The following is a 25,537-nucleotide window of genomic DNA, read 5'->3' as shown; positions in this document are numbered from 1 at the left end:
TTCTCTACTGTCTCCACACTTTGCTCATGCTTTCATAGTGTTTTCTTCTAAATCTCCTATTGATAACAGGCATTAATTATGCAATCTATTGGCTCTTCTATTGTATTACCTTATAATGGTGTTCTTCAAAGTCTTGAATATCCATGTTCAGAGCAACATATCTTTCATTAAAGCTTTGATAAACCGTGATCTTTCAGTTTAATTAAAGTTAAACAAAAGCCACTGGTGTTATGTTGCTTTAGTTGAACGTTCATAAAGCGGTGTCAGACTGCTAGTGTTAAATTTCAAGACCGTTATGAGAATTGCTAAAAATTTCATTTCCACGCTGTCCACTATCTACCACAGTGTTGTTTCACCAAAAATGATTTCAGCCTGTCAAAATATATCTCTAGATTTAGAACGGAATTAAAAAGGACAGAACTTCAGCATTGTCCTTTTTATGTAAGAGGCCCAACGTGTCTGTTTGACTAAAGATGTGGATGCCAAGTGGACATATGAGAGAAACCCGCTCGGGTCCAACTCAAACAAACCCCAGGTTCAATTCCTCTAGTCTGTCCGTCCAGGGGATTCTTATGGCTCAGCCTCCGTGGCCAACAAAAGCTTCCAAACGAAGAGACGGTTAATTAAATGGGGCCCGAGGATGTAGCTGTTGAATTCTTCTCTTAGTTTTGTGTGACATTAGCGGCACAACAGTTTTCCTTTCCACACGTCTTTATATCACAGGCTTCTCATTATTCTCCCAGTTAACACTGATTCATAGCACTGCAGACATGTACTTATTTTGTATGCAGCTTTCACGTCTATGGACTTATTCATGCATTTGCTAACTTTTGCGTTTTACTTACTTGGGTTGGGTTAGCTGAACTTGGATTCATGTCAATGTGTGTCCTGCTCATCATAAGTATTTTTAAAGACATTGTGGCCAAGATATATTGCGACTAGGATTTTTCTATATTATCTATTTATATAGTCTCGCGACAAGTCATCCAAGGAACATTTTCCTTAATCTGAAACTTCTCTGCACGCTGTAATTTATATTCATCAGGATCAAGAATAAAGTCTAAGATGACATGGTGAAGCACTGGAAATGGGTTCATATGCACAATATGAGGGGAAGATAAAAAAGTACAATTTCTAATGACTATTTCTTCTTTTTGAGTACCTCCACGACTACTTGAGTTTTCTATAACAATCTTGTTGTTTTGAGTTACACCTGCTATTTTTGTGTGGAGATGACATAACACACCCTCTTTGTATTGTTCTTGTTTTCCCATTAAGCTACAGCTATGCTTACCAACGGCTGTTATCAGTGAAAACAAGGATATTTACTAAAGAAGAGTAACAAAACTGTCAAACTGGAAATGTCCCCATTTTATTTGTAAAATCTTCACAGGCGTGTCGCCCGGCCCGGCGAGGGTGTTTGTGTCAGTCTCTCTCTCCCTTCACACTCTCCTCACACTATTTCTCTTTGGTTTGTGACGATATCTTCCACTTGTCTTATTCTCTGTACTTCTTCCATTTTGATGTTAACCTTTGTCTGCCCGTATTCTTTTTGAAGGTGAGGCTAGTGCGCTCCAGTCCCCCTAGCCCGCAGTTCAAAGCCTCTTTCGACGCCTCCTACCAGGTGTACAAACTCTACCAGATGGCCATTCACAAGGACCCTCCTGACAAACCCTCCGAGAGCCAGGTCAGAGGGTGGGGGGCATAGGTCGACCTGCTCAAGGGGTGCCCAGGGAGGGAGGGACAGGGTCGACAAGTTTGGGTACCTACAAAGACATCAAAAGCATTTTTATCTTGCTCTAATTTCTTATGAATAATTTATATTGGTTCTTTTCTAGTTTTATATCATCTTATGGACAAAAATGTATCATTGCCTCAACAATTTATTTATTGTAAGTGCAGTATGTGATTACGTTTTAAACAAATGCAACACAGGTAGTAGTTTTTGTTGAAAAAATATTGAACAATAAAATATTTTTTTTTTTGATTCATTTAACCCTTGTGCATCTATTTAATCTATTTAAACAAGTTGCCCGAGTGTCCCACAGTCTGGGACATGATATATATATATATTTTTAAAGCTTTCTCTTAAATCTTTTAACCAACATCAGTCCTGATCATAACTACTAATATATATATTCATTTTCAAAATGTTAACCCTTTAAAATATCAGTTTATTTACATAATGCCACTGTTGTTTCTTTTATGAAACCCCGCCCACAAAAATTCTATTATTTTTGTTCACTATATGCTCGGGGGATTCAGTCTGGGAGATGTCAATACTTAACAACATTAATTTTCATGCATTTTCTATGTTTTTGGAATGAAAAAATAGCACATTTCCCCCAAATGGCAAAAAAAATGTCTCAATCTGTTTTAAAATAATAAAAAGTGAAATGATAGAATGCATGGTGGGTTTCAATGGGGATGGGGACCTTTCTGTTTTTCGGTCACAGTGTTTACTATCGACTTATTATAGGAGACGAGGTTAAACAAGGAAAACAAAATTTACACCCTTGCTAAAATGTATGCCATATGCATTGACGCGCCAAAATGATCAAAAAAACTAAAATAGTCCCTAGTGATGCACAAGGGTTAAATCTGAATGAACGGTAGGTAATGGACTGTATTGTCAAAAAATTGATTTGTGCTTCAACTTTGCTGCATCTAACAGACAGTTGAGAAATCTAGGGAAACCAAACAAAATGCTGTATGAATGAAAAATAAGTTAATGTGTTCATATTAAAGAGAGCGTATGTGTATAAGAGCGAGAGGGAATCGAGGGGAAAACGTTTCCATACGCCGTGGTTGAGAGCAGTGTTTCTCCAGGTGTCTGAGTGGTTCGTCACTGTTTCAGTCTGTTGTTTTGAGGGGGTTTAAGTTCGTTAGCTGAACCCTCTCGACCTTGACGCGCCATAATTCACATACATCATAGTTGTGTCTGAACCACCGCGGTATGATGACATTTTACTTGTCTTTGTGCGTGCGGCCTGTTTTACCTTCTTGAGAGGAGACTAGTGATGGAAGAGTCTCTATGTGTCTATCTGAGATGGTCTATGGAGACACCATTTTGGATATTCTGCTGCTCTGGATACCTTACACACTCTGACGCTGTGTTGAGTCTTGAATTATCTGCCAATCTGCGGTAAAAGCTGGGCGGTGCACTAGCCTCATCTTCAAGTCACTTTATAATTTTGAAAACACACTTTCTGTCTCCTAGAATCCTATTGTTTTCTTTCATTCATGTGTTCTTTTTGCACAGCAGTCTCAAACTCAAAACGGACAAGTTTGCCTTGAGGACTAGGAGACTGATGTGAACCCTAAGATGCCAAAACACGTGTATAAGACTGTTTGAAACCTCTGTTGAATCCTGCACTGTCAAGTCCTCCAAAGCACCTATGATTTTTCTTCTTGTTCTTTTAAAAAAAAAAAAAAATTCTAACAACTCACCGTCCTTTTATTCATTGTCAACCCTTATAAAACCTCCCTCCACCTTATTGCTCCTTTCCCTCCACACCCTGTGCTTGAAGGTGAGGCTAGTGCCGGTCAACTTTGAGGACCCTCAATTCACAGCGTCCTATCAGCAGTCGGTGGCGCTGTACGCCCGCTACCAGATGGCCATTCACGGTGATGACCCCAGCGAATGTAGTGAGAGCGAGGTACTGCATGATTATTATTCTGCACCTACTGTAGGGCACTACTGCACATGCTTGTTCCAGCACCTTGCTGCTTTTTCAAATTAATGTCGTTTTTAATCTCAAGTAGCAATGTGTAGGATTTAGTGGCATCTAGCGGTGAGGTTTAGGATTGCAGTCAACTGAATTACCCCTCCACTCACCCCTCACTCTCCAAGCGTGTCAGAGAACCTTCGGTGGCCTTCGGGTAACTTCAAAACGGCTGCTGTAGAAACATGGCGGTGCAACATGGCAGACTTTGTGAAGAGGACCCGCTCCGTATGCAGATATAAACGGCTGATTCTAAGCTAATCAAAACACAACCAATTATATTTTCATGAATATTATATTTCAGTGTTGCCAATAAATCCCCCTAAATCTTACACACTGGACCTTTAGTTCTTATTATGTTGGACTGTTTGGTGAAACAAGCACTCTTCAGATGTCAACTTGGACTTTTCTGTGATTTTGTAGACTAAATAATCATCCGAGTCAGTGATCGTTGTAATTATTGACAGGTTAATTGATAATGAAAGTGATCCCTAGTTGTGGCCCAATTTGATACTGATCTCTTTGTTAATTTGTTGTCTTTGCACCTGGATCAACCACAGTTTATCCCTCTGTCCATCACATGAGCAGTGTGCATGCTATTTGGAGAATTGCAGCATTCATTGGACCTCGATAAATTGTTATGATTATAAGAACGTTTTTCATGCACGCAATTCTTTGAACTTTAAACTCTATAAAAGACAGAGAGAAGAAGTTCACTGGTTCATGCAGTGAATGAGAAGTATTGTCTAGCAATGAATAAGAATGGGCATCACCAATTATAGATTCATAAAGTTTGAAAATAATTTTATAAGTCTCAGCAAATTGGACTATAAAATATATACACAGACCTACATTTCTCCACTTAACATATGAATAAAAGTCTAGTCGGGACGTATAACTGCTGGACATGCTCACTAACCTGAGAGGGCCTTTTGTCCCTCAGGGCTGGAAAAACAACCTCCTCCTCCACCCTCCTGCCAGCAGGCCTCAGTAAATTACTTGAATTCTCCAGCTTGTAAAAGTAAGGTAATTAATAAATAATAAAAGCTGTCAGATTGGGCAGACTGTGGCAGATTCTTTCCTAGTGCCATAACACTAGCTCTATTAAAGGGAGCGTGTGTTTGTGCGTGTTATGTGTGCACCTCAGCTTCAGCTCAGGTTTATAACCTGTAGTGGGATCGGATGGGTTCAAGAACTAGAGGAATAACTTTAAAAAAAAGGAAAGGTGTGAGGCTGCACAAACAACTCTGCGGTCTGTTCGTTTGTCAGATTTTTATTGATGGACTTTCCAAGTTGTATACTGACTGAATGTAGTGTAGTGTCAAAGCACAGACTGGATTAATTACTCCTATAGGACATGTAATTGGACATTGTAATTGACCTCGACAGCTCTACCATAAGGAATGGTATATGCAGGACTCTACATTGCAGCTAGGGCCGAGCGATAATTCAATATGATAATTTATTGTTGTTCAATGGAATCATATCGTGATGAAATTATATATCAAGATATATTCAAGGCTTTCATCCTCCTGGGATCGGCCTCTGTAAAGTGCCTCCTCTGCTCTATCCTGAATACTAGGACTGGAGTTGCCATGCTTTTTTTTTTTTTTTTTTTAACCGCCTTTGTTGGACTCACTACTGTGGCAGCCACTCCTGAGCCCACAGTAGGAAACACTACTGATTTTATTTTCTTGCCCGTCAACCTCGAGGTTAACTCACCCGTTGTCTTCCCAGAAGCTCAGAGCCCCCCGTCGTCCTGTGGCATTCATAAAGAAATGGAAAACACATTGTTGATGTGGTGATGGCACATTTTGGTGCAATGCCATTCTATGCCTGCTGCTGCTACCTAGGAAGTTGGGTCATTTAGTATTTGTTGAGGTATTTATTAATCCATTAAAGTATTACCTTGGGACAGAATGTGGAATGCCGTCAGCCTGGCTCAGAGCCAGGCGATAGGAGAGATTGTGTTCAATTACTCTGCCAAAATTGTGCTACCATTAGACAGTAGGATGTCCTAAAGGGGACTGGCTTTGTTTGTTTAAGGATCTATGCATTTCCTGTCATACCATGACTGGAAGGGAGCCAGACATTATTCCTTCCACAACCAATCATGGTTTCCTGACAGAGTTGAAGCACAAACTAGCAACTATTTAGACGCATGTATGCATATACACACAGACACACACACACACACACACACACACACACACACACACACACACACACACACACAAATATGCACACACTCTTACTCACACTTAGTGGTCTTAACTGTTTTGCTGAGCCGTGACTCTGAGTTCCTGCACATGTGGCATTCATTTTGAGGAAAACAAATCCTGTTAAATCTGTATTTACTCTTCTTGATGGCTGGGACCTTAACCAAGACGCATGAAAAAAAAAAAGAAGTATATGGAAAAAGCTGCGAAATGGCAATAAAATTTGTCAGTAAAGATGGAAGAAATGAACGAGGAAAATTGCTATTTGCAACATGGTTATGCACAATAACGAGACATTCAATGAAACTTTCTATAAGCAACATTCCTTTTATGGCAGAGTTGAAGTATTTTGTTTGTATTTACCCATTGATCTGTGTACTACGGCGAGGATCCTGCAGCTCCTCTGCTGCACACTGAAACACAGATCTAGTCAGCAAATGTTTGGTGAAGAGAGAAAGAAAGACGTTGTTTTCTTATTGTTTTTTAATGTGATAGAGGCAAATCAGGCACATTGTCCCTAAAATAAGTACAGCCATTTAAGCTAAAGAGCACAACGACGAGAGGTCTAAGTAGCAATTAGGTATGTGTTTGTATGTACCGTATGTGTGAGTGAAGACACGACCGCGCGTGTGTGTGTGTGTGTGTGTGTGTGTGTGTGTGTGTGTGTGTGTGTGTGTGTGTGTGTGTGTGTGTGTGTGTGTGTGTGCCGGCTGCTTGCCCTTCTAATCGTACACAGATGAGTGTTTACTATAGGAAAGGGAGAGTTCGAGAGGAAGTGATGGACTCCATGTGTTGTAGATGAGGACGTTCCAGAGGGCACTGTGGACACGGCTCCGTTCACAGGCATATGTGTTGTTGTATTAGAGATGCAGAGAGACAGGGGAAGCTGAGAATGTATTCACATGTTAGTTCCCTTGCCATCTCCAAGCCTGAGTGACGGCACCTACACATTAGACTGTCTGTCTCCTGCAGAGTGTGTGTGTGTGTGTGTGTGTGTGTGTGTGTGTGTTAAAGAGTCTGTTTGTTTGAGTGTCTGTGTCAGCCTGGCAGGGCCGTGTGGTCTGTTGATTGTCAGTGGCCAGAGAGAGGTCAGCCCTGCCAGGCTCCAGGAGAGAGCGGCCTCACCCAGCCAAGCAGGGTTGACACAGCAGTGGAAAGTTGCTCCTCTCTTTCCTCTTAGTATGATTACCCATCAGCCCCCACGATGAGCGCCTGGTAAAGGCGCAGGAGGAGGAGGAGGAGGAGGAGGGACCGAGGACTGCTATAAGCTGTCAGAACTTAACATGAAGCACACATCCAAGTATGCATTTGCATACATGAACAGGCTCTAATGTGTGAACGCTCACACACACTTGTCTAATGAAATAATACGGCATCGACAAAGCCGATTGGAGATTCCACACACGCACAGCAGCCAGGGTCTTTCATAAATGATGTCATCTAATAACTGCAGCTGTTGCTCTGTTGGTAAACCATTTTGTTTTTTGTGAGGTTTGAACAAAAGTTTCATTTGTGCCCTCTGGCAATATTGCACATTGGGAGGCGTTGCTGTTGATAATTTGTTAACTGGCAGCATGCAGTAGTCACAAGTAGTCAAAGTTAGGAGAGGAAAATTACCCTTTACTGGCATGCTTACACAGGTGGGGAACTTGATAAGCATGTTTGTGCATGAGCAAAAATCATTATCAACGAAACAGATGTAGTTGCTGCAGTTTCCTCATTGGTCATGGAAAGTGTAAAATGTGCACAAAATACTCCCGTTTAGCAGGTTTATAAAATACATTTAAATGAAAGAATATGTATAAGTACAAATGCATTCAGTGAGTTGCCAATATTTCACTACTGCTAAAAGTTTAAAGACAAATTCTTCCTGGGGTAGATGTAGGCTCAAGGACTATTGCAGTTACTGCATGGAAAGACTTTGCACAAGTACACTTGGCCCTGTGCAGGAGCATGTGAGGTTAAGATGACAGATCATGACACGAGCAACATCCCCTCTACTTCTGTCCGTCCTGGTATGAGGTTGAGTCGGGGGTAAAGACGGTGTGTTGCATCTTGTTGAAGTCTTCGGCACTGCAGGGTGAACAGTTTGTGAGTCTTTTATAGCTCGCGGCATTACCTCTCCGCAAAAAAAGTGCATGCATCGTTTTTATTTTAGTTCTGTTGTTTTTAAGTTCTGCACACTAGTTGTCTTCTTGCAGAATCTTGCGTAATTTTATATCAAGACTTATTTTCCTGACTGGAACTGGAATATTTTTGGTGGATTTTAGTCATTTTTATGACTGGAATCCAACTCAAGTGGGCGACTTTGAAAGTTAGTGAAAAGTGTTTGCTCCAGGCTAAGGTAAAATAGAAATGACAGACGACGGTGCATCATTCTGTAGCCCCTCGCTGCCAAAACATCCTGCGTGTTGGAGAGCACTGCGTAAGTGTCATCAACACACACACACACACACACACACATACACATACACACACACCAGCTGTGGCAGACAAACAGAGAAACACACACACACACACACACACACACACACACACACACACACACACACACACCAGCTGTGGCAGACAAACAGAGAAACACACACACACTCTTTTGGAGGAGTTCGGGAAACTGTCAGGATTTTGAGTTGCACCTAAGCCAGGACTGTCCCACCCATCGACCCATGCCGTCAGCAGTCGATGCTGTTACTAGCTGTACTGCTGTGCACACAGACGGAGGATTTTGGTGTGCTTGTAGGACTTTTTTCAACTTGTAGAGCATGTTAGTTTTAATAAAAGGGAAAGACTGATATCCGTCCCAGTATGGGGCTGTACAGAGCTGCAGTGTGAACTTGGACTCATCCATTTATTGACAGAGACTCCGTGAGAGTTTAGTTTTATTCCAAATACCAGCCGTGCTGACAGAAACGCCACGAGTGGCAGAGAAGCTAGTAGAGCCTTGGTTTGAATGAGGACAAACAAGACAAAACCCCCAGTATTTACAGCAGCCTTACACAAGAGTGTGATAATGTAATAACATAATTATTTATATATATATTATATGCCCTCGGTGATTATTTCTTCCTATCTGTAACGCCTCTCTATCTTGTGTTTATGATACTTTGTTGCTATTCTAGACTCTTGTCCTGATCACCAGACGGCGGAACCGAGGTTGAACACTTCTGCAAATGAAAGACACAGCTGGAATTGTAGCGTTTCCTCGTGAAATATGAACTTGAAAACTGTGGTGTGGCGTGTGAGGGTGAGATAGACGGGGCAAACCAAAAGCTGTCCATCACTGCTCCGCTGTGGCCGTGCTGGTTCTCATTATAGATCGGGTTTCGGCCCGAAACATGGCAGCGTGCTCCGTTTTGTCTTCCAGTCCCGCAGGTCAGCTCGTCTGTAAACACACTGCTCTCAACCCCCGGCGCTAAAGAACGAAGGAGCGCAGGAAAATATGTAGAGAATGGAAGAAAGATTTAATGGTTCCACAGACATAAAGTCCCCCAGTAATTGATATCTCATGTGTATTTTGTAGCATGTTTCGAGGTAGGCTGTTTTGACGGCAACTCTGATTATTTAAGCCGTCAATATATGGCCTTCCTGGATTGTGAGCCTCAGTTGATAGGCTAAATGTTTTCATTTGTGTAACTACAGTTTTTATATGTGACATCCAAGTGAGGGAAAAAACAGGGAGGGAAGAACTATATAGGAAAGCAAAGGAGATGTGTATGGTTTTCATTTAAGCCTTTTCAAAAAGAGTTGGTGACCCACAGAACTAACTGTTTTTCTCTGTCCCCCCCCCCTCTGCCTCCCTCCACAGTTCCGGAGATTTCTCTGTGATTCACCACTAGAGGTATGTATTTCCTTTGGCCTGTTGACAGTTTAATAAACCCCCTTTTTTAAATGTCTCTATTCATCCATATGTGTTACCTGTAATGATTTATCAACAAAGAAAATGTCCTCCTGGTGAAATTACTGTCATGGAGATGACGATAATGGTTTGAAAAAATAAGTCCAGCGTTTCAGTTTAGTTCTTCATCAAACACTCTCGAAAGGGGGCTAAATGCACACTAGTTCCCCTCGTCCAGCACATGCCTACCCATCCACCTTTGCTCTCTCTCTCTCTCTCTCTCTCTCTCTCTCTCTCTCTCTCTCTCTCTCTCTCTCTCTCTCTCTCTCTCTCTCTCTCTCTCTCTCTCTCTCTCTCTCTCTCTCTTCAAGAGCCCTCCAGCTGGATTGAGCGGGGGGTTAAGGGATTCAGGAAGGGGTTTTTGTTTCATATTGGAGGGGTTTTAATTTAGCCCTGTCTAAGTGAAAGGGGGTGCTGAGGGAGGAAAACAGTGAAATATGGTGTCCAGACTGTGTTGCAACGGTTTTGCAGAAGGTCTTCAGACCAGTCCTTTCCTGTGGCCTTCACAGAACGGGACTTACCTCTGCTCTTCACTTTGTGTGGTGTGGTACACATTAAAGCATCAGAAGCTGATGGTATGTTTTTGCTGTCATTAGGCAAAATTCCACAGTAACATTGGAGGGCTGAACAATTAAAGAGATGAAGAGAAAATGTTGCTTACAATTTGTATTGTGCAACCCTGTCGTACAATGAAAAATAAAAACCTTGTAACTTGTAAACTAATAGCACCATTTTCTCTCCGTCTCTGAAACGCTTCGTAGATATCGTCAGACTCTCTTTTCAATAAGTTTGACTTTTTGAAGGCGGCAGTTGCAAATGCTGGAATAGCAGCGTTTCCTGCAGGATATTCCACCATTGAATCAGGGTTTCACTGAAGTAATGTGCAAGGGCATCTGCATTTGTAAAGCCACCAATAGGATTTACTAAAGCCTGAAAACAGCCCAGAGAAGGTGCAGAAGCCTAGTTTTCTCTCAGACCACTTTAATTAACATACGCTGAAGGGTTATTATCGTTTTTTTGCCTAATGTCGCCAAAAATGTACTGCCTGTCCCAGCTTTAAATGAATACAATATTGCTTCAAATCCATTGACTGATTTGATTTTTAGATGCTTATAATCTGGAAGAGGATTCACTGTTAAACCGTGGTATTCTCTGTGGTCACTGAGTGAGATATGCAGCCAGGCAGCACTGAGCACTCAGCAGGCCCGGTGAGCTGCAACCTTCACAAACACCAGTGGACCTGTTGGGTCAGGACAATTACACCAGCAATTAGACCCAGGATGGGCACTTGTAACGGCCACTTTAATAGGATTGAGGTCCAGGAGCACACACAACCCGACTGACACAGGGACGCACAAACACAGTCACTTTGTGTTGCCCCGTGGGCCCCCTCAGGTCTTCACTAATGAACATCATTAGTGTTTATAGGAAACAAGCTTTTATCACCTCGTCAAGGCTGGCGGCCAGGCACACTGAATTAGACACACACGCACGCACACACACACACACACACACACACACACACACTCACACGTACCGTGGCATACTGCCTCACATATCTTCCTGCCTCTACTGTCCCGTCCTCTCAGACGGGTTCAGGAGGCCGTCTCCGTTCCTTTGGCCTCCTCTCGCCCAACGTGTTTTTATCCCCCCCCCCCCCCACCCTTGGCTTCTCCCTTCTCTGTCCAAATGCTCTCCATTTCAGAGTGATTATGCGCTACCTCTGCGTGTCGGCCTACATCTGTCTCCAATCAGAGTGCTATTAAAATACACACACACAGACACTCACCACATGGACCTGCATACTGTGTGGTTCATCAGCTCTCATGTGAGCCGGTATTTATACAAATGTATGCAAACGGCATACTTACAAATCCAACTACAGCTAATTAGGATCCAGGTCGTCTGACTTATGTCTGACTGACTGACTGTCTTATTTGTGTGTTGTTGTGTTTCGCTTCACCAAAACTCCGAAGTAATTAACATCAGCTGTCCCTGATTCTTCTGTTGTTGTTTTTTTTAATACATCTACGCCCACAAACAGACACGTAAACACATTCGTGCAGTCTGATAAACAGTGGCACATCAGTACCTGCAGACATGGCGAGCAGCAGCCATGCAGGTGTCTGTCACTGCACTTGACCTCGGTGAGGTCTAAGTGGCTTGTGCTGGAGAAGCTCTGTTTTATGGGCTGTGCAGGGTTTGTGCAATCATTCTGTTTCTGTTTATTTTTCTTAACAGCCTCCTAATGTGTCTAACCAAGGGGCAAACACTCATTAAAAGGGGTGTTAGCCAATTAGTCAGTCAGTTTTTTTTATGGCCACAGCTCTCAACCCTTCCCTCTGTCTGTATCTCTGTGTTTTGGTCTCTTTTTCTTTCCCTGAGAGATAAGAGACAGACAATTTCCGTTATGTAAATATACGGAGATACACATCAGCAGGGAATGCACCAGCTGACATACCATAGTAGTGAAGACACAGAGCGCACTGTCCATGCCTCGGCTGTACAGTAAGCCAAAAACAGAAAAGACGACCAGCTGCATCTACTGTAAAACAGTAGAACCGTTCTGTAAATGACTTAGAGTAAATTTCCCTTTGTCCTTTACAGCACGGCAGAACTACATATGTTTGCGTACTGACGTGTACGTGATGATGGTGCTCATGATGTGAGCTGTGCTACGCCTGCAGCCTGCTCGCAGGCCTTGCTCTGTGCGGTTGTGAGTGGATGCACATTTGTCAGGGAAAGAAGGAGAGAGAGAGAGAGAGACTTTGAAATGTGTGAGTTCAACATCTGTTTGTGATCAGAGCCAGAATCACAAAGGCATCATTGCTGCAGTAGGTCTAACAACTCGATGTTGTAGATTTCCACGGTTGATGAGTTGATGTTGAGCATAAACAAAATGAACCCTCATCCCCCACTGATTAGATTTCAACCTAAAAGCAATGAACAGACAGAATGTGCTATTTATTCACAACAATGACCCTAACCACACTTGGAATAAGAAACTGCACTTGTTTTAGTGTGTCTTCAAAATAATATGTTTATTAACCACATAGTACAGGCTGATGAATGAATCCTAAATAACATAAAACAAGAAAATAAAGAAAACTGCAAATGAATATAATAAATAGAAACATGGGAAAATCATTACCGGGGGGGGGGGGAATCAATCTGAAAAACAAGCAAGAAACTAAACTAAACCCATGCTCATCCCAAATATATTGTGTGATTCACTATTGAATAAACTCAAAGCTAATTCCAAAATCTTTTCAACTAAAATCTGTCACATTATCTTAGCAGAAGCCACGTCTTTGTGTATTCTGTTATTGGAAAACAATTATCCAGAAAACTGTTTTGATCAGATGCTTTGTGGCGTTTCATCCCATTGACTGAAACGCTGCCCTTTCTGTCCAAATTGGGCTTTTCCATCAATGTGTTACTCATAAAACACAGCAATGAATGTTTAAAAGGCATCAGTGCGCTGCAGAATCTAGCAAGGCCACACATTGTTCCACTGACTTTCAACCGCATACAATAATGTCCTTTGAAGTGTTTGTAAAAAATATTACAGGAAAAACATCCTCAGTAGCAACAAAGGACATTTTCGTTTCACACATGACACGATTAGAACTGGCATAGTAATTTCTAAAAATGGGAATGAATTTGTCCTGTTAAATGTTTGGAGATGTTATCAATAATATGACATCATGTGGAAAATGTTGCACCCATTGTGGTTAAATAATCGCACAAACCTAATACAAAGTTTGTGTCAGTATACAGTCAGTCAATTCTTCTTTATATTGTTTCTCCAGTGCAAATTCTCCTTCAAATCCATTTATCTACCATGTTGGACCATCATTGGATCCAGATCGGGCTTATGGGTGGCATTTGCTAGAAAAAGCAACTCAACACATGCTACACAGAAAGGTTCTGAAAGTCAGTATCCTACACTAAGTTCCCGTTTCTGACATTTTTACGTGGTTGAAACCATCACTGCTCACAGGGTCCTGTGTTTAGGCCATATGAGAGCGATTTGGGGCTGCAGAGGAAACTCTGGGTGGTTTGAAGTGTTCCAGAGAATGTTTAGATTGTTGTCACAGTGGCAAGGACACAACCATTAAGCTGTCGTCTGAGGTGACGCGCAGGTCAGTCAGACAAGATCGGCCTTGAACATGGTACGAACTCCCAAACAAACATGCAAACTCAGACGGACATTGCTTCTTTTGCGCAGGCATTCACAGCTATAGAATTGTGCTCCAGCATTTATGCTTGAGGTGGGGTAAGAAAAAGAAATCACTCTTTCTTACACACTCTGATCACCTCTCGCTCTTTCCCTTTTACTTACAACTTCTTAACTGACACAGAGGGGCCTCTGACAAAGCCTCCAGTGTTTCTGGGGGAACTGGTGCCAAGAAATAACAGGCTGCCTGCTTTCACAGACGGACAGATCCCCCAACCTTCAACACACACACACACACACACACACACACACACACACACACACACACACACACATACACATAGAGGGCTTGCTCCAGATGTGGCGCCTGTCACCCTTTAACACTCCCACCTGCCCCCCAAGTAACTGTTGTTTTTTCTTTTCTTGATTCTTCCCTCCTTTTTGCCTAAACCCACAACATTTTTATCTCGTATCATATGGCCTCTGATGTGGGGCAGCATTTAGACAATTTAATCATCCCTTCCCACTCAACTACCCCCACACACACACGCAAAAGTAAATGGACTCTGGTGTATATTGTGTCAGACAAGTAATCAGACCTGAGTGTTCAAGAGGCCTGAGCTAGTGGGATATCATTTTTTTCATTTTTTACTACCAGCTCTACTTAAGAAAACCTTGCATGGTGGTAAGGAGGAATGTTACACACCACTGGTGATGTTCAGCCCTGTGGGGTCACAGAGCTGTGTGTGTGTGTGTGTGTGTGTGTGTGTGTGTGTGTGTGTGTGTGTGTGTGTGTGTGTGTGTGTGTGTGTGTGTGTGTGTGTGTGTGTGTGTGTGTGTGTGTGTGTGTGTGTGCGCACGCCTTGTTTTTGTTTGGCCAGGTTTAATTTGATCAGAGTGTGGGCCCAGTGGCGCGATGGATTAGTGAGCTAGCTTTCTCAGTGTTGTGATAACTAGCAGCGTCTGCGCTACTTAACTGAGTCCAGATGAATGTCGGTGAAGGAGAAGGATCCTTTTACTAGTGCGCTGAAGAAAGACACACACACACACACACACACACACACACACACACACACACACACACACACACACACACACACACACACACACACCAATACCCCAGCTTACTATGACTTTTAACCCTAACCCCAAGCCTCTAGTCTTAAGCCTCCGTGATAAAAGCAGTAAAGTGACTTGATTGAAAAACCCAGCATGTGGATCCCTATGAGAAACGCAACGTGTGTCAAACACTTAACTGTTTTATTAATGGGGTGGACTCAAGCGCACGGGTGGACACCTACACCCACATTCTTTCATGCCACATGGAGAGAGCAGACACAGACGTATAGGAGAAAAGCTTGGCAACACTCCACCACCGCCTGGTGAAATGGATTTTTGCTCATGCAGGGTCTTTTATTAAAAGTCCTCTCCTGGAGTGTTTCTGTGGCCAGCTCCCCCCCACCCCCCCACCTCCCCTCCCCCAACTCCACCCAGCTCTCGCTCCACATTTGGGAGCCATTAGCAGGCTGAATGTGAGGCTACTGTACACCCCCACACATTATGTGTGAGGCCTGGCGGGGAAAAGCCTGGATTATGATACACCATCATACAGGTGTGTGTGTGTGTGTGTGTGTGTGTGTGTGTGCGTGTGCGTGTGTGTGTGGGACAGTACAAAAACAGACCTATTAAATACCACATTCTCATTCCACTGTGATTTATATGTTTTACTTACAAACTCTAAGGCATACAAGCGTACAGTTTTGACCAGTGACCGCCTTCTCTTACCGATTTTCTCTCTGTGCCTCTCTCCAGGCGGAACATTCCCCCGATGGGCCCGAGGTGGGCTACGGCTCCTTCCACCAGCAGTACTGGCTGGACGGGCGCATCGTGGCGGTGGGGGTGATCGATATCCTGCCTACATGTGTGTCCTCCGTCTACCTTTACTACCACCCAGACTTTGCCTCGCTCTCTCTGGGCTCCTACTCTGCTCTCAGGTTGGTTGCAAGGACTTAGACCATGCACAAAACATGCCGCAAAAAGTATTAGATGGTGGAGATTGCTGGCAGCGCCGATGGCATGTCTGGAATGGTGTCCGTGTTCATTCTTGATAATATCCATATTTTTGTTGCTTCATGTCACAAACAGGATGCTGCAGTTTGTTCTGATGGATATTAAAGTTTGTCAGATGAAGCCCAGTGGTGCTCAATGCAAATTATGAAGTAGCATAAAAGCTTTAGGGGTATCCAGATTATTTACAGTAACTATACTGTGTCTTTAAAACGAACAGAGTAACGACTCAATATCGCTCTTTTAAGAGAGGAGTTGCTTTGCCTCTCGTTGGTGACCATTCCATTCTTTGTTCTCGCTTTTATTCTTCCTCCCTTTTCATCCCTCACACTTGCCCTCCTTTCGACCTGCTCTCTGCCTGACTCTTGATCTTTTCGTCTCCTCCCAAATTTTTATCTTCCCTTAGAACTGTATACTATAAGTGCCATAATACCGTAGGTCGTGGAAAAGTACCTCTTTCTTCACACTTGATTGGCCGAGGCAATGCTCCGTTTGTGGTTCAGCTGACGACAGCTCTCTCTGCCAAGATGAAATAAGAGAACACACACACACACACACGCTACAGGCGCACATATCTGGCGTTTCCTGTAAAATGTAACCCAATAATGTGAGAATGGCTTTTTCAAATATTTCTGCACAGATGTGGGGAAACTGCAGGGCCTCGTCTTCAAAGTTGCCGTGTGCAGGTGCGAGCGGTTGTTCGTGTGCGTGTAGCGCACACTGAGTCAGCCCGAGCGGTTCGGACGGACGGGCTCTGCTCGTAGTGAGGGAACTTCATCACTTATTATTTTAAGAGTCCGACTCCAAGAGTAACACAGAGTGCTTGGTGTGTGGAGGAGGCCTCGGAGGAGGGAGCCAGCGGGACTAAAATCCTCCCGTTTGTTTACAGACACCAGAGCCCGGGCCTTTGATCAGGTCTGGACACTCCCTAGTCTGCTGGGCCTGGCTGACTCTGTCCAAAACTTACTGTTCAGAATGCATATGCGCACACCCCCACACAACGTGTGCAAACAGTTACAACATTAGATGGTGCCTCTTCTTCACAGTAAACCCAACTGCATTGGAACTTGGGCTGTTCAACCATGTACAAGTGCACCCCTTTAAAATAATAATGTGCTTAATATGTTAACAGTGTAGCAGAACTTAGTTTTGTTTTGTTTTTGGGGAACCCTGTTTTGTCATCATCATCTGAGAAAACAGCCGTAGAGTTTTGATTATGTTACAGTTGTGGTGAAAGATGTATGTTTCAAAAGTACAAAAACAAGTGTATGGTCCTCTGTACGTGTGTGTGTGTGTGTGTGTGTGTGTGTGTGTGTGATTCAGCAGTAGAAACAGGAGAGGGGGGTGTTGAGAAATGTCTTGCAGGAGTGTAGCTCCCTCTGCCACGGGCCCAGAGGACAGGAGGAGGAGGAGGAGGAGGAGGAGAAGTAAAGAGGCACATAATGAGGTGCCTGAGGCGCTGTGTGTAGGAAACACAGCTGGTGTCCAACCTCGATCACTTTCTTATGGGGATGTCTCGATTATGTTGTGTTTCCCCTGATCCTCATCCAAGTTCTTAAATATTCAGTAATTGCTGATACTGCACTCATCAAAAAATAAATGGTGGCAAAATGCACACATAGGCTGCAGTCGGCCTACTTTAGAATAAGTAAAACTATTTCGATTTTACATAGCTGAAAAATTCTGCATTGCAGCTTTCCATTAATGATTTTTTTTTATTTTTAAAGTAATATGTTGAATAGTTGTGCATAGTTTTTGAGCATTTTAAGTTCCATGTCCACAGCAACATGTTAGAATTGTATTACACTTAATATAGCAGAGGCAAAGCAACATTTAGTTTCAACACAAAGGGGCTCTGCACACATGGCTTGCTCGAAGCCATGTCATGTCAGTTAAACTGCTGGCTGCTGTTGGTTGTGTGCCATTTAGTTCACATGCCCTCACTCACAACTTTGCACATTTTTAATTTTTCAGGGATCCCGTTGGAGCATTTATTCAAGCCACTTAAACAAGGGATTGGAAAAGGATCAGGCTTTACATAAACAATAAAGGCATGGATTCGCAGACCGGCTCGGGGCATCCCCAGTGTTTTTATATGTACAGTTCATACATACGCCATGTGATTTCAGGTTCATTTCCCCAGTTGAATGAACCTCTGTGTGCTTCCCATCACTTGTAGCTCACTCTGTGTTTCAGATCAGGCCACACTGTGCCTGTAGTGTTTTTGGTAATGAAATGTTTTCGCATGCATGCGAGGCTGCAGTAAGCACCTTGTGGTATGGTATGCACTATTAGGGGGTGTGTGTGTGTGTGTGTGTGTGTGTGTGTGTGTGTGTGTGTACATCAGTATGAGGGAAGCTGTGCAGAAGCATAGGGCTTGATAATTGGCTTGTGCTGGAGTGTCAGATGGCTGAAGAGGGGATAATGGCGGACTCAAGCTGCTGCCATGGGGGTGGAGGTTGGGGTGTGAAGGCCTCAAGTGAAGGGGGGGCGCAGGGCTTTTTTGTGAATGGGCCCCTCGCCTCTCTTGACCCCCCCTCCCCCAATTCAGGCCTGCCGGGCGCTTTTGTGGAAAGGGGCTGGGAACCCAGGAACCTGGCAGCAAGCGGGTGACCTTCTAGCACCTCGCTCTAGCTGCCTCTCCTCTCCCTCCCTTTCTCTTTCTTGACCCTCCTCTTTTATATTCTCCTCCTGCTCCCTCTCTCTCCCTCTCTCTCCCCCTCCCCGGCTCGGCCTGCTTTGTCCCATGTCTTATTTTTCAGTGCATCTATTTTATTTTAAGGCCTCTTTCTCTCTCTGTTAGGTAGTGTAAGAAAGGGAATTCTCCCCCTTCATTTAAGCGGGTGAAACACAGAGGGTGGAAGGAAGAGTGAAACAAAAAGAGAGAAGAAAGCGGAGCTGGAATTTAGTTATGGAATACTGAAGGAAACAGCAGAGGGAAAGGAGAAAATGGGCTTTTAGAGAAAGGAGGCAATTAAGGAAGAAACTATTGGGGGGAAAAAATAAAGCGGGCAGGACATTTACTGTATTTGAAGAAGCCATATAAATCTTCCAAGTTCTAAATCTTTATTTTACACGCTCTCTCCCTCCTTTTTCACCTCCTTCTTTTCTGTTGGAGGGCTCAATGCTGATAAAGAGAAGGCAGTTGTTTTTGTGTAATGAAATGAGACCAAGAAAAGCTGCCTTATTGAGTGTGGGTGTTTACTTCCTTCATGCTAGGCACTGCTCTAGTCAGAGCTGCTAGCACCAATTTTATTTCTTTATTCTCTTATTTAAATGCTGTTGATATAATATAACTAACCTGTAAGAAGAAATACTTTTTAGGTATTGCAATATTAATTAGTATATTTTAAATTTGCTTTGTCTGGCTTATTGTTCTGCTGATCATCTCTGGTGTGTCTTTAGTGTTCACAGTCTTACTGCGCGTACATATGTTTTGTTTCTAAAACACAGTGTGGACATAAACGTACATTAAAAACGGTGAAATTTAAAACTCTGCGCACTGCAATGCAGCAGCTCCAACCAGGATGAGCTAAAGAGGGGAAAGTGTCGCTGGAGTGAGCCACCATTGTAAGAGGCAACAGCACCGAGCTGCATGCATGTGTGCTGTTTCTGAAAGCCTGAGCCTTTTCTTACAGTGCCGCTCTGAAAAGGTGTGTCTGTGTGTTTCCTGCCACAGGGAGATCGCTTTCACCAGGCAGCTGCAGAAACAGTCCCCCAAGCTGTCCTACTACTACCTGGGCTTTTACATCCACTCCTGTCCCAAGATGCGGTATAAGGTATGCATTGTCTCACACTGACATGTACAACAAGTTTCTCATGTTTTTTTCACCTTCATTTATACAGCATCTCCATGTGCTGAAAAGAGGTTTGATACTTTGATCAGAACATAGATGTCGAAACATTTCCACATCACTTTTCCACATGGTGTTATACTAGTATTAGGGCTGAACAATTTTACCCAGCATTTATATAACAACATTAATATATGAAAATAAATATGAATCTTACTGATTCTCATCTTACTTAGCCGGTCACGCTCTGCGCAATACCCGACTCTGTCGAGCTTCTGCATGTCTGAACCCAAATAAGTCCAGATAACGGATGTACTGTTCCCCTCTGACATGTAAGTCATATCTTTCTCTTCAATGTTCAGTTCTGCTGAGATCATTTTCACACAGTACTACTGCTAGCATCAAAGCTTGGCGTGGCATGTTGCATTTCTTCAACTACTCCCTCTTGCACATGTCACATGATGCTTAGGGTAGCGCCTTTGCACGTGAAGCCCGCGGTGCTGTTTCCGACCTTCTGATTGGATAGATTGTGCAGCTTTAATAAAACAAAACGTTTATTTTATTTATTGCATTTGTTACATCGCAAAGGCGATTTTTAAATTGATGAATCGTTCAGTCCTAACTGGTATTACATTTAATATTTCAGTCTTTTGGCAACATCGAGAGGATTGCCGCAACACTAGATGGCCCTAGTGTGAGTTAAACTGCTGCCAGTGTATATTAAATATTACATATATCATGCAAACTTTGGATTTGATAAAACATACTTCTGCCCCTAAAACACGACGGCAACACTGTTCCTTTCTTTTATCTGTTCATGATAGCTAGTTGTAATGTAGTTCATATGAACGATGCTATATGACTAACTGTCCTTTTACCGTACCGTTAACATGTGTGGAGGACAGACAACAAAGCTGCAAAGTAGAGCTGTCTTATGAGCACATCAGGACGATGAGTCTGTGTCAGTCTCCAGTGTTGATGCCTGTCTCATCATATTTACCTATATCTCTTCCTGTCTGTCAGGCCAGTGACAACGTAGTTTGTTCTGCTGATTACTTTTGCATAATGTAGGTTTCCAGCCCATCTCTTTTTCCTCTTCTACTTTTGTTATTATAGCTGCCGAGGCCTCTACGTGGGCCTACCTCTGTGCTTCTCTCTCATTTGCACACCTGCTCTAATTTTGTATGTATTGCAGTTTGGAATTCTGCTCTTTCAAGCTTAGTGACACATATCAAGTATACTTTTTAGGATGACATAGTAGATTAGGCTTTACCTAAAATATAAACATTTAACAATGTGTTTGTAACAATTCAAAGGTAGATCAGGGAAGCTTTGTCAGAGATCCACTGTAGCTATCACGATGACGTGTGCATGCAAATGCATTTTTAATCAAATGCACATGGAAGCATTATTAAATCCAAACAGCAGGTTAATGTTAATGTGCAGTAAACCTCAAAGGTAGGAGGGCTAAAAACAAGGAGAAATTCAAGTGAGAGTGTGAGAGAGAAATACAAAAAACAGACAGAGGAGAGGTACAAGCAAGGAAGAGAGGCTGCTGAAGACATTAAAGATTGAGAGGAAGGTCACACTGCTGGCAGCAACGGTAACTCGGTAGCAAGGAGTGTACTGCTCATGTGTGCACATACATGCGTAGTTTTTACACAAGTGTAGTTGATGTACTTTTCCGCATAATGCACATGCACACAGGAGCCACTAGACTCACATTCACAGCAAACGCCACTTAAAGATCTATAGCTTCAGAAGTATGGTGAAACAAAGAAGCCTTTCCAAGTCCAGTACTTTTGGCCAAGATTTACCATTCACCCCTTCTTTCTCTCATCCATCTACTAATTCCTCCATTTCTCTGTCATTTCATTCAGATGTTCCCAGAGATTGTTCTTGTTCATGGGAGACTGATGTCTTGTTGGGGATTATGGCAAAGTGCCACATCTTTTTGTCCATTAAAGCTTGTTTTGGGGTTTGCGTAGTGCTTTGCCCGTTTTCTGTGTATGGAATGCATGTGAGTGTGTTAGCTCTGTTTACGTCTCTGTGTGTTGAATCTTGATCACGCTGTTTGCCTGAGAACGCTGTTACCACAGCACCTAACCCCCCCTGCGCTGGTATTTACTCCCCCAACCCCCCATATCTGTTCTTGTGTGTTTGCCATTGCGGCGTCTTGTTCACAAACCTCCCCACTTCTTCCTATTTCACCCTTGTGGAGGAACACAGAACAAGGGTGAGAAGGTTGCCCAGTTCCCACCTTTTGGGCTCTCGCACTCCCACAGAAACACAGCCGCACTCCAACACACCCTCACCACATGCACAGTGTCTCGCTCTATTGTCTGATTTGCATATGAGCCCAAGTAGTTCATTAATGCACAGACATACTGTGGAATTGTTCAAGCCGCTAAGATGGGGAGCCCCTAAACTCCACTGTTATTGTGTTGGAGGTTTTCTGGTTTCTGGATCTTCGTCCTGCTGCTTGCCTCTCTAAAGACCAAAACACCAGCACTTGAACCCTACTGGACACCACTCAAACCCCTTAAACACCACTCCCTCTCTCCATTTTACCCATGCTGCCCCCTCTTCAGGGAACTCCCTCTACCCATCCGTTCACCCTAATGTGGAGACATGTAAAATACGTGGCTGCCATGTTAGCCTTCAGTGCACGCTGGTGGTGCTTTTCACTCCCAAATTATGAGCTTTTGGGAAATATTTGGATACGTATAAATGTACTTGAATAATAAAAAAGGGAATATTAAAAGGGCTGATATAATTGTCAGCTTGTAAGCGCTTCAAATCAGTGCTGGAGTATCTAGCCAAGCTTTTCAGATTGGTCTGTGATTATCATGATGTCACCATCCTTCCAGATGGTGACATCATCAGGTAAGCATTAAAATAAAATTAAGAGAAAGCAATAGATTTTTTATATTAATGTACAGCAAAGCTTAAGATCACAAGTTCATTTTAGTCATTGATCTACGTTAATGTGGTAGACATGCGGTGGAAGCTTAGATTGCCTAACTCAACTCAACATGCTGAGAGGAATACAAAAAAAAATCGTATCTTTCTAAAATCAGTTTTCTCTCGGTGGAATTTCATACAGTACTCTCATTCCTTGAGGAGTAATAGAAGTGCATTGTTTATGTAACTTACACCAGCAGCATAATGAAAGGCCTTTTCATGGTGAAAGTGTTCAAAGACATACCAGAGAGTTTATAAAACTAGTAGTAAGGTTTCTCTTTTTTTAAGCCTCTGCCTGAGCTGTTTTTTTGTTATTGTTGTCCTCTTGTATGTTCTTGCTTTTTGTGTGTTGGGGATTTGGCTGTGTAAGGCTACAGTCTGAGAGTGGACTGACTCGTATCTGCTTTTATTTTTTAGAGTGTTCTTGAGTTTTGAGTTGGTGGGGAAAAAAATGTTGTGACTTTTCTGCCAGGTCACATCTCTGCATGCACAGGGGAACAGCTCCATGTGTGATGGGTTTAAAAGGTCTCAGCAGTGCCAAAGCCTGGACATGGTCCTGTAGCGCAGCCTTAAAGGGTCCTAGAAGACTTGGAGTCCAGCCAGGAGCAGAGGGCTGCCTGGCCAGTGTCAGACCCTCACCTTTGTTCTCAAAGCTAGGACGGAGCGTCCCACAGAGCCTTGCTGTTTTGGCTGCTGGGTTCAGGGTTAGACGTGACATCCTGCCCCTGGCTCCTGTCCCTGGTCCTTTGGCCCTCCCATGGCCCTCTCTGGCCCTCTGATGCTGAGCTGTAGAGAGCAGAAGGTGAAGCAGTTGGAGGCTAAATGAGACCAAAGGTCTTGGCCCTTCTGCCACTCTTTTTTTTTTTTTTTTTCTTTCTTCTTTACTTTGCTCTCATGTGAATCTAAAAGTCATCTGAATTAACTGCTCCTGTGACTTCAGACAGTAACTGAGACTTTGTGGCTTAAAGTGCTTTTTTCTCTGTGTTGAGTGAATGCACATTTCTTGGGGCTTCCATAACAAAAAAGAAATTGTCACTGCATGCTCGGTAAAAATCTGGCACCATCGAGACATTTTGCAATAACCCTCTATCTAGATGCAGCTATAGTTTATAGATTTCCTTTCATTGCCTGGGCTTCATGTTCTTGACATGGTCTGCCTGACCCATCGCTTCGACTCGCATGGTTTTTCTCACCATGTTTTATTCCCTTGTCCTCCAATAACTCCACCATCCAGCTTCAGCAGCTCACAAAACATACTCAGAGTTTCATTAGCTTTCATTTGATACATTTCCACTTTTCGTTTTGGACAGAGCGAGGAGTTAAAGATCGGTGCCACGTCGTAGTGGTTTTCCATTTCTTTGCAGAGGTGTGTGTGTGTGTATGTGAGATCTTGTACATGTCGGTTGTTTTTAAGTACTGAATAAGCAGACTTTGATGATAACAAACGAGGCAGACACCCACTTGGCTTTACCAATCTGCAGTACCTGGTTTTAACAGATCAAGCACTTTTCAAGTGTGGCACATACACACGCACACACGCACACACGCACACGCACACGCACACACACAATACCCAGTTAGTGAGGGAGTTATATGAAGTGGCTCTTACTCTTGTTATTATTGTTCACAGTGAAAGAATGTCTCGTTCTGAGCCCAGGAAACCATTACATTTTCCACAGAGGGGAAGAAAGAAGGAGTGAGCAAAATAAGTGAAAGGAGGAGGAAGAGGACAGATGAAGAGAGAAAAAGAGGAGTGACAAAATGTGTGCCAAACGAGAAAAGGAGGCAAGATGAAAAGGATTATTCGTTTCCCGGCGGTACTTCACTGACTTTTAAAGAGTCCTTTTTTGCGGCAGCTGCACCTCCGTTCCCTTTCAGACCAGCTCCTCCTCGCTCACAAACAACAAACACCGTCAGAGAGGCGGTCAGTTCTCTAGCAACAGCCAGCAGTTTACCACATGGCTTTTGAATTCAGTGGACCTGAAATGAATCCATCCAGGTGTCGGCCACCGTGTGGAAGAGTATGCTGGGAACACGACCGATGAAAGAATTTGACGTTGGTTTCAGTCAGTTGCTGCTCTGCTAATGTTTTCCTTAATCAGTGTGTGGCTGCGGGCTTTTCTGTCACCTGCTGCATGAGTTTCGTTCTCATCAATTAGACATGACAAATTGCCTCCCAGCTCAGGCACAGGACCTCATTTTCTCAGGATGCACATGAGCTGCACACAGATGTTTTTTTTTTTTAAGTTGAATAGTGATGAATACAAAAGGACTCTTTCCTTTTCGCACTGATTTAATTTCAGATCAATCAAATCCTGAATAGCTGGTCCAAAAGGAAAAACAATTCTCATCTTTGTGAATCATTGCCGTGTCATTGATAACCTGCAGCGTGTGTATATATATATATATATATATATATATATATATATATATATATATATATATATATATATATATATATATATATATATATATATATATATATATATATATATTAATGTAATAAATCTCTCCTTCAAACGGTCCCGCCTCCTCTCCAGGTACGCAGTCGCAGGTTGTGACATGCTGAAAGGCTCCGAGCTGCAGCTCTCAGGACCCTGCATGTGTGTTATTTACACTCGAGGGGCTCATTCAGACAGTATGTTATGTGTTCGTGTGTGACCTCACATTCTGCATGTCACTTGTTGTACATC

General features: G+C 43.0%; 1 protein-coding gene across 4 annotated transcripts in view; it reads left to right on the top strand.

The window, feature by feature from the left end:
* Window positions 1-25,537, top strand: part of LOC137884148 (arginyl-tRNA--protein transferase 1) — a 53,919-nt gene that overhangs the window by 11,014 nt on the left and 17,368 nt on the right. Inside the window, exons 7-11 of one of the 4 annotated variants that reach the window (XM_068725869.1) lie at window positions 1,559-1,687; window positions 3,531-3,659; window positions 9,750-9,782; window positions 15,832-16,013; window positions 19,766-19,865. In XM_068725869.1, coding sequence (XP_068581970.1) covers window positions 1,559-1,687; window positions 3,531-3,659; window positions 9,750-9,782; window positions 15,832-16,013; window positions 19,766-19,865 — 573 coding nt within the window. The remainder of the gene's footprint in view (window positions 1-1,558; window positions 1,688-3,530; window positions 3,660-9,749; window positions 9,783-15,831; window positions 16,014-19,765; window positions 19,866-25,537) is intronic. The other 3 variants (XM_068725864.1, XM_068725856.1, XM_068725866.1) reach the window with 3 other exon arrangements.

This window comes from Cebidichthys violaceus, unplaced genomic scaffold (assembly GCF_023349555.1).
Source record: "Cebidichthys violaceus isolate CVI_PGR_0920_01 unplaced genomic scaffold, fCebVio1.0.p SCAF_10, whole genome shotgun sequence".
Lineage (NCBI taxonomy): Eukaryota > Metazoa > Chordata > Actinopteri > Perciformes > Stichaeidae > Cebidichthys > Cebidichthys violaceus.
This window is presented reverse-complemented; position numbering and strand designations above follow the sequence as displayed.